Raw genomic sequence first — 12,515 nt, 5'->3', positions numbered from 1 at the left:
ATCTGGATGTTCAGTTGGAATTCCAGATGATTTTGAGCTGTGGAATTTGGACTTTGGGGTGGTGGGGGCAGGGAAAATATGTCCATGGTGATAATGATGTTAATAATGACATTATAACTACAAGTACTGTGTAAATAAGTAGAAGTAACTTGGTGGAATAATGTCGACTTAGGGAGAAACTTGGAAGATGTGGTATAATGAGATTCATGTAAATCATGATGACATAACTGATCACATGACTGATATCAGTAAGAGAGAAGACTTCAGTCTAGAATGACCATGTGAAGTCTTTGATACTATACAAGAGACAGATATTTGATAACCTACAATGTACAGATCCAAATAAAGATGTGCTACAATATGTAGAGAACTGAAAAGCTTTACTTAACAATAGGAGCAGGCAAGCAGCCTCAAGAATGGTGTGTAAGATATTCCAGACTGGTACTTCAGCATGTCGCTAGCAAGATTGGCTTTAAGCATGAGATAAAGCAGAATTCATGTTGAGTCCAGTGACTGTAAAATCCCTAATTAAAAAGTGAAATGCTGTCCCTTGAGTTTGTGTTGAGCTTCACCGGAGCACTGCGACACGCTGGGGACAGAAATGTAAAGTTGAGCACAGGTGGTGAATTCAAACGGCAAACAACTGGAATCTTCAATGTCATACTTGCAGACTGATAGAGATGTCTTGCAAAGTGATCATTGAATGTTCATTTGCTTTTCTGATGTAGACCACTGTTTTTCTTTAATTTATGCATTATCGGATGTGTGTTTAACTGGTTAGGGCAGAATTTATTGCCTATTCCTACTGCCCTTGATAGTGGGATTCAAACCCATATCCCCAGAAGTGTCTGGGGTTCTGTATTACTAATTCAGTGACATTACTGTTGGGCCACCATCTCCCCCAGTCAACAATAATTGACCCCACACATTTATTTTTCATTCATTCATAGGATGTGGATGTTTCTGGCCTATTGCCTAACCTTTGTTACCCTTGAGAGGTCTAGTGAGCTTCCTTCTGCAACAGCTGCAAACCATTTGGTGTAGATAGACAAATGCAGTTAGGGAAGGAATTCCAGGATTTTGACCTAGCGACAATGAAGGAAAAGTGATATATTTCAAGTTAGGATGGTGAGTCTTTTGGAGGATCTTATTCTGTTGTGTTCACACGTATCTGCTGCTTATATCCTTCTAGATATTAGAGGTTGTAGCTTTGAATAGTGCTGAGTCAGGAGCCTTGAATTTCTAGGTAGAGCATCTTGTAGAGTATACACACTGCTGATACTGTCAATTGGTGTGGCGGAAGCAAATATTTTTGAACGTGATCCAAATCAAATGGGCTGCTTTGACTTGGACGGTGTCAAGCTAAATGGGCATTGTTATAGTTGCATCCAGACAAGTGGAAAGTACTCCATCAGATCCTGACTTGTGCCTTGTGAATGGTGGATAGACCTAAGGAAGGAATGGAAAGAGTCAGAGATGATCAATGTGGAAATGAGAGAATAGTGGAAATTGAAACTGAAGTGATTATATTTTTCAGTTCCGAATAAAAGTGCACCAGGACAGTCGCTCAATGTGCTGAATAAACAGAAGGCCTGAGAGAACAAAGTATATTCCACATGCCTCACAAAAAAAAGGACAATATGGGTGCCCTTGGCAATCCTTTTATATGGAAAAAGTGAGATAGCTTAAAGGCAAAATTATTCAATGAGAGGACAAGTTTAACTCAGTAGAAGAGAATGATGGTGGAATACAGACTGGTTGGACTTGATTCAAGAAAGAAGAAAACCTTCAACCTATCTTGGTTGGGAGTTAAGGTGAGTGGTAAATCTATATAGCACTTCTTTGAAGGCCACTAAATATGGTTTCAGCTATGATGAGCAAAACAATACATAATACTTCAAATGTGGCATAGCCAAGACTTTGTTCAGCCGTAGAAAGACTTTCTCCCCTTTTCATTCTCCCCTCAAGTAAAAGAAGGTCTAACGTTCCTTTAATATTTGGATTGATTGTTTGTAATTCAATATCACATTACAGTGGTGTATAGGATTTGGTTAGCTCAGTTGGCAGGACAGCTGCTTTGCAATTCAGAGTTCAATTTCCACATTAGCTGAAGTTACCATGAAGGACCTTCCTTCTCAACCTGTCCCCTGACTTGAGGTGTGGAGACACACAGGTTGAACCATGACCAGTCTTCTCTCTCTAATGAACTCAGGAACTATCATGACTTTATAGCAATGTGTTCATGGATCTCCAAATATCTTTGGATGTTTAATCTTCCGAGCTGTTCACCATCTAAAAAATTATTGGATCAACACATTTGATCAAAAATGCTTCTTTGTATTTTATGCTTTTGTTTAATTCTTCTTGGATATCAAAGTATCAATCTTTCTGTCAAGTGCAAAAGGCATTCTTATGTTATCTAATTCATTAACCATGACAGCAAATAGATAAGATTCCAGCAGAAATCCTTGCAGAATGTCACTTTCCAGGCAGTTTGAGTAGATGCCCATTATCCCGGCCCTCAGTTCTATCAATTAGCCAAGTCAATAATTGTCTTTATTTACATAAACTTTAAATTTCACTCACTGTCTCTTTATTGAATGCCTTCTGAAAGTCTGTGTAAGCATTCCACTGTTTACTATTTTGGTTATTTCCTCAAAAAAAGAATCAATTAAATTCATTAAACGTGACACACTGTTTATAGATACACAAGAAAATTATGTCAGATGCTGGAAATCAACAGTGTAAGCAGAAAATGTCAGAAATGTTCAGCAGGTCTGGCAGCATCTATGCAGAAAAAAAAAACTTTATCTCTGCACCAATGCTGCCAGATCAGCTGAGCATTTCCAACCTGATCTCTTCTTACTTTACAAACTCATGTTGGTTGTCTAATCAGCTCAAATTTCTCTAAGTGCTCCATCATTGCCCTTAATTATAGATTCCATTATGTTCCTCAAAACAAACAAGTCTATAATTTCCTGTTTCTTTTTTAACTGGCTTACCTTATTTAAATAATTGAGTAACAATTGTCATTTTCTAATCTCAAGTTACAGTTTCTGAATCAAATTTTCTTTGGAAGATTATGTCTAAAACATCTGCAACTAATTCTTCCAAAGCACTGCAACAGAAATCATCAGAACCTAAAAATTTGTTGGTCTCTTCTTCTCATACTATTTTAAGACCATAAGACATTGGCCTAATTTTTGCTCCTTTCAGTCAAATGAGTCTGCTCTGCCATTGCATCATGACTGATAAGTTTCTCAACCCCATTCTCCCACTTTCTTCCCCTTAACCTTTGATCCTCTTGATACTCAAGAACCTATCTATCTCAGTCTTAAATATACTCAATGACCTGGCCTCCACAGCCTTCTGTGGCAGTGAATACCATAGATTCACCGCTCTCTGGCTGAAGAAGTTTTTCCTTATCTCCATTCTAAAAGGTCTTCCCTTTACTCTAAGGCTATGCCCTCGGGTCCTCGTCTCTCCTACTAATGGAAACATCTTCCCAACATCTACTCTGTCCAGGCCATTCAATATTCAGTATGTTTCAATTAATCCCCCATCATCCTTCTAACCTCCATCGAGTATAAATGCAGAGTCCTCAGACATTCCTCATATGTTATGCTATTCACTCCTGGGGCCATTCTTGTGAACCTCCTCTGAACACCCTCCAAGGCCAATACATCCTTCCTGAGACATGGGGTCTAAAACTGCACACTATACTCCAAATGTCGTCTGACCAGAGCCTTATAGAGCTTCTGAAGTACATCCCTGCTTTTATATTCAAATCCTCTCAAAATAAATGCTATCATTGCATTTGCCTTCCTAACTGCTGACTTAACCTGCAAGTTTACCTTGAGAGAATCCTGGACTAGAACTCCAAAGTCTCTTTGCATTTCAGACTTTTGAATTTTCTCCCCATTTAGAAAATGTCTCCATTCTTCCTAACAAAGTGCATGACCTCACACTTTCCCACATTGTACTCCATCTGCAACTTGCTTGCCCACTCTCCTAACCTGTCCAAATCCTTCTACAGCCTCCCCACTTACTCAATGCTGTCTGTTCCTCTACCTATCTTTGAATTGTCTGCAAACTTAGCCAGAATGCCTCAGTTTCTTTGTCTAGGTCGTTAACATATAAAGTGAAAACTTGTGGTCCCAACACTGAGCCTGGAAAAACACCACTTGTCACTGGCTGCCATCCTGAGAAGGATCCTTTTATCTTCACTCTTTGCTTTCTGCCAGACAGCCAAGCTTCTATCCATACTAGCACCTTGTCTTTGACACTATGGGCCCTTACCTTACTCAGTAGCCTCCTAGAAGAAAGTGAGGACTGCAGAAGCTGGAGATCAGATTTGAGAGTGTGGTGCTAGAAAAGCACAGCAGGTCAGGCAGCATCTGAGGAGGAGGAGAATCGACGTTTTGGGCATAAGCCCTAATATTCCTGATGAATTCCTGATTTGCCTGCTCCTCGGATGCTGCCTGACCTGCTGTGCTTTTCCAGCACCACACTCTCAACTCAGTAGCCTCCTGTGAGCAGCACCTTGCCAAAGACCTTCTTGAAGTCCAGGTAGATAACACCCATTGGCTCTCCTTGGTCTAACCTGCTTGTTACTTCCTTAAAGAATTCTAGCAAGAAACTATTTTCTATTCTCTCTTTCTGTGCAAGGAAAAATATTTTGGTAAACTGGGTGGCTGAGGACTTTCAAACTGGCACAGATTAATTATGGAATGTATTCCCCTTGACTTCCTTACAAATATGGTGCACCGAAAGACCGAATTATTTTATAAAATATGGCAGCCCTTCTTGAATTATATGAATACAGATATTTCGGCTATCCTAGCAAGGGCTTTTATTTAATTGAGATCACGAACCTGGCTGGTCCAGGGCCCCTTGGGAGAGGAATCTTGCACAAATACGGGTTTTGTTACATTTGATGTTAACACATTCCGAGCATGTATCTGACTACCCAATTTGTATGTTATCCGTTGTTTTTTGTTTTTTATTCTCTTTCTCTTATTTGAATAATGTAAGAGACTTAAATATACACTCTGGTTAGTTGTAGGTTAGATTAGTAGTTAGTTAAGTTTTGTTTCTTTTCCTTTCTTGGTATTTTTCTTTTGTTAAATTTTGGTTATTATATATTTAAGATTTAATTGTGTATCAATGTTTGTACTTGAGAGTTTTATTTATTTTTGTAAACTTGTAAAAATGTTAAATTTCTAGTAAATATATCTATATAAAAAAAAGAATTCTAGCAGATTTGTCAGGCATGACTTCCCCTTGATGAACATGCTGACTTTGTTCTACTTTACCATACACATCCAAGTATTCAGAAATCTCATCTTTCACAATGGATTCTAGGATCTTACCCACAGATGAGGTTAGGCTAATTGGTCTGTAATTTCCATCTTTTGCCTTACTCCCTTTTTAAACAAGGGTGTCACATTAGCAATTTTCCAGTCCTCTGGCACCCTCCCTGATTCTAGCAATTCCTGAAAGATCACCACTAATACCTCAACTATCTCTTCAGCTATCTCCCTTAGAATGCTGGGGTATAGTCCATCTGGTCCAGGACACGTATCCATCTTCAGGCTATTCAGTTTTTCTAGCACCTTCTTTGTGATGAAGGCCACCATACAGCTCTGCGTCCTCACTCTCTTGAATTTTTGGGATATTACTCGTATCTTCCACCATGAAAACTGACGCAAAGTAATTGTTCAATTCCCACTACTATCAATCCAGCATCATTTTCCAGTAGCCCAAGGGCAATTTTTGTCTCTCTTACATTATATTTCTGGCTAGCTTACCCTCATAATGAATCTTCTCCCTCCTTATTTCTTTTCTTGTTGCCCTCTGTTGGTCTTTGAAAGTTTCCCAATCCTTTTGATTTCCCACTGCCCTTCACCACAGTATATGCTTTCTTGCTTATGTTAACCTTAGTTGAATTCTAATCTTTGATTCATTATTAGTTTCCCTGGGACATCAGATATTTAGGCTTCTGCATATGTACTGTGAAGACTAACACAAAATAATTATTCAACAAGCATTCATTCTCCTTATTGTTATGTTACAATGATTTTAAAGAACTTAACTTACTATTGTCTAAATATTTCTTCTGAGTATAATTCTCCAAATACACTGTATTGTGTGTAAAATTGAAAGGGCTTCTGAGGTTGAGAAGCACGTGGAACCATGTGGTCCAGAAGGTAGTCGCCCCTACTGCTACCAAGGGATCAAGGATGTATAAAGTACATGGAAATTCACCATGGTAGGAATATGCAGACAGTGCAGGAATCTTTTGAGAGTGTGGGCAAAAGTGAGGACTGCAGATGCTGGAAACCAGAGTAGAGATCAGAGTGGTGCTGGAAAAGCACAGCAGGTCAGGCAGCATCCGAGGAGCAGGAAAATCGATGAAGGGCTTTTGCCTGAAACATCAATTTTCCTGCTCCTCGGATACTGCCTGACCTGCTGTACTTTTCCAGCACCACTCCGATCTCTACTCTTTTGAGAGTGTGTCATTTTCAAACTGGTTTTCAATGTAGTTCAGAGCACATCCACAGCATATTGGGGCAAATATGTGCTTGTGGGTATATGGAGAAAAGCAGTATAACAGAAATAAAGTGTAGGAACTCAATGTCATTGAATATTTCATAGTTAGGTAAATAGAACAACATTGCTGCAAACTTTGACATTAGTCCTGCACCAGAGGTGGAGAGAGAAAAACAGAGAAAGCAGTTGAGGTTTGTGATCTTTTGATGAAACTAAGAAAATTTAGAAATGTAGTATATTTTGAGCAAAGGAAATGAAGAAGTGTGGACAAAGGAACAGAAAGGAAAATCTGTGATATAGTGGAAGGAGGTCAGAAAAGGAGTGACAATAGAACAAATATCTAGTGAAACAAAATTTTCATCTGGAAGAGGTGCGAATGGCAGAATGACAAACAGAAGCCATCATAGCCAAAGAAAGAGAAAGACAAGATAGAGAAACCAAAACTATCAAAAAGAAAGGAAACAAAATGGGGGCAGAGATAAAAATTTATATTTATTGAACACAATGTTGATAGAAGAAGTCTGTGAAGTGCCCAGTGAAACCACAAAGGTGTTGTTCCTAAAGCCTAGGCTGAACTTCATATTGTAACATCTCAGGAGGTCACAGACAGAAAATTCCAACTGAGAGCAAGATGAAGAATTGGAATGATAGAGTCCTGGGATCTTAGGGTTATGCAGGCTGATCAGAGGTGTTCTGCAAAGTTGCATTTTATCTTTCCAGCCGAGAGAAGACAATACCATGATCAATGAATGCAGGATACTAAATGGAAAGAATGTGTTTGGGACTTTGGGCAGTGAGGAGGGAGATAATGAACAGGCAGGTGTTGTATCTCTTGCATTTGTGTGGAAAGGTGCTATAGCAAACGAAGGGGAAGGAGGATGTCTGAGAAATTATAGGAGGAATGGTCCCTTTGGCATCCTGAAAGGGAAGATGTGTTTGGTAGGGGCATCATGCTGTAGGTACTGGATATTGCAGGGGAACAATGAATATGAAAGATGGTGGGGTGGAAACAAAGAACAAGGGAAGGAAAGAACAATAGCGCCTACTTTAGCTCTGGGAAGGAAAGGAAGAGGTGAGAGCAGAAGTTCAAGAAGTTGGAGCAGTGAGCTCTCATACCATCCTCATGGAGGTTGGAGGTTGGAGGTTTAGAGAAATTGGGTGTCCACGTTGAAACGGAGACATTTAAGGTCAGGAAGCTGGAAACTTTTAAAGTGATACAGGGGATTGGAAGAGTCATGGGCGACGACAGGAAAAGGGGAGAAAAAATAGATTTGCAATGTCAGGTCAGGAGGGCAGGAACAGGCTGAAATAAAACCTGGGAATTTTGTGGATTTTGGGAAGGAAGTCATTTTCGGAGTTCTCCCCTTTTCTCTTCCTGTCGTCGCCCATGACTCTTCCAATCCCCTGTATCATTTCAAAAGTTTCCAGCTTCCTGACCTTAAATGTCTCCGTTTCAACGTGGATACCCAATTTCTCTGAACCTCCAACCTCCATGAGGATGGTATGAGAGCTCACTGCTCCAACTTTTTGAACTTCTGCTCTCACACAGGGGTTGGAGCTATGAGGTTGGAAACCATAGAAGGAAACTTTTAAGGGGATAATATCAGTGACAATCTTGGAAATAATAGCTTAAAGGTAGGTGATGGGGTCATTGTCTGGCAGGAGTTAAGGGAAAGCATTGGGACAGTTGATGTTCAGCCTCTGTTAGCTCAAGGCCAGCCATGATGTAGAGGTGCTGGTGTTGGACTGGGGTGGACAAAGTCAGAAATCACACGACACCAGGTTATAGTCCAACAGCTTTATTTGCAATCACAAGCTTTCAGAGCACAGGTGAAGTGACGAAGGAGCAGCGCTCCAAAAGCTTGTGATTTCAAAGAAAGCTGTTGGACAATAACCTGGTGTTGTGTGATTTCTGACTAGGTAAAGATTAATATAACAGGCAATAGAACCAACCTTGTCAGTAGGTTTGAAGGCAATGTGAGACATTAGAGAATGCCAGCAGTTAAGAGTCTCCCACATTGCCATGGGTCTGGAGTCACATATAGGTCAGACTAAGTAGGGATGACAGATTTACTTCCCCAAAGGGATTTTTACAACAATAATTACTTGTTTCCATTAGACTAGCTTTTTATTGAATTCAAATGTCTGCTATCCTGGGATTTGAAGCCATGTCCTCAGAGTATTAGCTTTGATTACTAATTCAATATCATAAAATATATGTAATCTATCCAAAATGCTAACAATGCTAGATGCAGGGAGGATGGTTGCCTTGGCTGGGGAGATGAGAAAAGATTCCTACTCTCAGAGGCCGGTCAAGATATGGAATTTCCCACCTCAGAAAGCTGAGGCGACTGGGACACTGAGTATGTGCCAACTTATGTCATCTGCTGTAAATGCATTTGGTGGAGTGGGTGACAGGATGCAACTGATTTATACACATATGGACCCCAATGGTCTTACCATGGTCCAATACCTCCACCTGGCAACCCTTCCCCCCACACCCCACCTCCAGTTTAAAGGACTCCATCATTAGAGATCACGTCCTCATCTGCCTAGAACCTAAGCTCTGTAAATTCTCCTTCTCAACCACTTGTCCAACTAAGCGCTCCTTAAAACCATCTATTTCAATATGGCTTTGTGTCTATTCTATTACGTAATTTAGTCATTTTACTGGGTTAAAATTGCTGTACAAATGTAAATAGGTGAATAGTACCAAGCTGAAGAGCCTGTGGATGAGTTCATCATGAAACTTATATATCTAGTAATTCCAACTGAGTTTAATAATTACTGAAAAGTATTTTAAAAAGGCCACTTAGATGTATTCCTGATATAAAACCTAGCTTGATTGTTTTGTTTTAAAGGAACACGCTTTTCAACAATTATTTCGGTCAATAACAGATATATGAAGTTTAAACGACTGCACGTGGACAAGAAAGAATTTAAGAAATCTATTGTTTGAGTTTTTTTAGTGTGAGCGATTAGAATACAGAGTTATTGAATACCTGTAAACACAACCCCTCCTTTAGGCTCAGCGGGTACCGGAAAGTGATTATTCCTGCCAGTACGGAGAGGCATCTGATCCCAATTAGTTTTATAATAATCGACCAGGACTTGTCTTCCCAAAAGACTCAGACCGAGCTGCACAGCTCTCGCTGAATGCGAACCCTCCCACAGTGACATTGACACCTGCGTTGCTATAAACGCCTCATTCGTTGCAATGACAGTTCAGTGACGAAGACACTCCAGAGACAGGGAGGGAGGGGCCAGGGACAGGGGGAGGGTCCAGGGAGTGGGGGGAGGGGCCAAGGGGAGGGAGGGTGAGGCCAGGGACAGGGAGGGAGGGGCCAGGGACAGGGGGAGGGTCCAGGGACAGGGGGAGGGTCCAGGGAGTGGGGGGAGGGGCCAAGGGGAGGGAAGGTGAGGCCAGGGACAGGGAGGGAGGGGCCAGGGACAGGGGAGGCGCCAGAGTCAGGGGAGGCCAGAGACAGGGAGGGAGGGGGAGGCCAGAGACAGGGAGGGAGGGGGAGGCCAGAGACAGGGAGGGGGGGGGTCAGAGACAGGGTGGGGCCAGAGACAGGGAGGGAGGGTGGGGCCAGAGACAGGGAGGGAGGGTGGGGCCAGAGACAGAGAAGGAAGGGCGGGGCCACAGACAGAGAAGGAAGGGCAGGGCCACAGACAGACAGGGAGGGGGGACCAGAGGGGGGAGGGAGGGGCCAGGGACCGGGAGGGAGGGGCAAGGGGGAGGGTGGGGCCAGAGACAGGGAGAGAGGGAACAGGGAGGGGCCAGGGAACAGGGAGGGGCCAGAGGCAGGGAGGGAGGGGCCAGAGATAGGGAGGGCGGGGACAGGGAGGGGCCAGGGACAAGGAGGGTGGGGATGGGGACAGGGTGGGAGGGGACAGGGAGGGAGGGAAGGGCCAGAGACAGGGTGGGAGGGGACAGGGAGGGAGGGAAGGGCCAGAAACAGGGTGGGAGGGGCCAGGGAGGGAGAGAGGGGACAGGGCGGGGACGGGGGAGGGAGGGGACAGGGCAGGGACGGGGACAGGGAGGGGACAGGGCGGGGACAGGGAGGGAAGGAGGTACAGGGCGGGGGCGGGGACAGGGACAGGGAGGGAGGGAGAGTACAGGGCGGGGACAGGGACAGGGAGGGAGGGAGGGAGGGGACAGGGCGGGGACAGGGACAGGGAGGGAGGGAGGGGACAGGGCGGGGACAGGGACAGGGAGGGAGGGAGGGGACAGGGCGGGGACAGGGACAGGGAGGGAGGGACGGGACAGGGCGGGGACGGGACAGGGCGGGGACAGGGACAGGGAGGGGACGGGAACAGGGAGAGGACAGGGCGGGGGCGGGGACGGGGACGGGGACAGGGAGGGAGGGTGGGGACGGGGACAGGGAGGGAGGGGACAGGGCGGGGACAGGGACAGGGAGGGAGGGAGGGGACAGGGCGGGGACAGGGACAGGGAGGGAGGGACGGGACAGGGCGGGGACGGGACAGGGCGGGGACAGGGACAGGGAGGGGACGGGAACAGGGAGAGGACAGGGCGGGGGCGGGGACGGGGACGGGGACAGGGAGGGAGGGTGGGGACGGGGACAGGGAGGGAGGGGACAGGGCGGGGACAGGGACAGGGAGGGAGGGAGGGGACAGGGCGGGGACAGGGAGGGAGGGAGGGGACAGGGCGGGAACAGGGACAGGGAGGGAGGGAGGGAGGGGACAGGGCGGGGACAGGGACAGGGAGGGAGGGAGGGGACAGGGCGGGGACAGGGACAGGGAGGGAGTGAGGGAGGGGACGGGGCAGGGGCAAGGAACAGGGAGGGAGGGGGACGGGGACAGGGACAGAGAAGGAGGGGATCTGGGACAGGGACAGGGACAGGGAGGGAGGGGACAGGGCGGGGCCAGGGACAGGAAGGTTGGGGACGGGGACAGGGACAGGGAGGGAGGGAGGGGACAGGGACAAGGTGGGAGGGGGACGGGGACAGGGACAGAGAAGGAGGGGATTTGGGACAGGGACAGGGAGGGAGGGGACAGGGCGGGGCCAGGGACAGGAAGGTTGGGGACAGGGACGGGGACAGGGACAGGGACAGGGAGGGAGGGAGGGGACAGGGACAGGGTGGGAGCGGAGGGGACAGGGACAGGGAGGGAACAAGGATGGAGTGAGGGAAAAGGGACAGGGAGGGAGGGAACAAGGTGGGAGCAGAGGAAACAGGGACAGGGAGGCAACAGGGATGAAGGGAGGGAAAAGGGACAGGGAGGGAGGGGACAAGGTGGGAGCAGAGGGAACAGGGATAGGGAGGCAACAGGGACAGGGATGGAGGGAGGCAACAGGGACAGGGATGGTGGGAGGCAACAGGGAACAGGGACAGGGAGGGAACATGGACAGGGAGGGAAGGAACAGGGACAGGGACAGGGAGGGAACATGGACAGGGAGGGAGGGAACAGGGACTGGGACGGAGGGACGGAACAGGGACAGGGAGGGAGTGGACAGGGTGGGAGCAGAGGGAACAGGGACAGGAAGAGAACAGGGACAGGGAGGGAGCAGAGGGAACAGGGGCATGGAGGGAGGGAGCAGAGAGAACACGGAAGGAGGGGACAGGGAGGTAGGGGACAGGGACAGAGACAGGGACAGGGAGGGAGCAGAGGGAACAGGGACATGGAGGGAGGGGATGGGGACAGGGACAAGGAGGGAGCAGAGGAAACAGGGACAGGGAGGGAGGGGACGGGGACAGGGACAGGGAGGGAGCAGAGGGAACAGGGACAGGGAGGGAGGAGACGGGGATGGGGACAGGGGACAGGGACAGGGAGGGAAAGGGACAGGGGACAGGGAGAGAGGGGACAAGGACAGGGACAGGGAGGGGACAGGGGCAAGGAGGGAGGGGGCAAGGGACTGGGAGGGAGGAAGTGGACAGGGACAGGGAGGGACGGAGGGGACAGGAAGGGGGGGACAGGGACAGGGAGGGAGGGGACTGGAC

At 46.5% G+C, this 12,515-nt stretch overlaps 1 protein-coding gene across 1 annotated transcript in view; it reads right to left on the bottom strand.

Annotated features, from left to right (window-relative positions):
* Positions 1-9,693, bottom strand: part of LOC140485755 (protein SPMIP2) — a 47,433-nt gene extending 37,740 nt beyond the window's left edge. The window contains exon 1 of the mRNA XM_072584253.1: positions 9,555-9,693. Coding sequence (XP_072440354.1) covers positions 9,555-9,627 — 73 coding nt within the window. The 5' untranslated portion in view covers positions 9,628-9,693. The remainder of the gene's footprint in view (positions 1-9,554) is intronic.
* Between the last annotated feature and the right edge of the window lie 2,822 nt (positions 9,694-12,515).

The sequence above is a fragment of the Chiloscyllium punctatum genome, chromosome 14 (assembly GCF_047496795.1).
Source record: "Chiloscyllium punctatum isolate Juve2018m chromosome 14, sChiPun1.3, whole genome shotgun sequence".
In the NCBI taxonomy this organism is placed as follows: domain Eukaryota; kingdom Metazoa; phylum Chordata; class Chondrichthyes; order Orectolobiformes; family Hemiscylliidae; genus Chiloscyllium; species Chiloscyllium punctatum.
The sequence above is the reverse complement of the archived record's forward strand: the minus strand, read 5'-3'. Positions and strand labels throughout refer to the sequence as shown.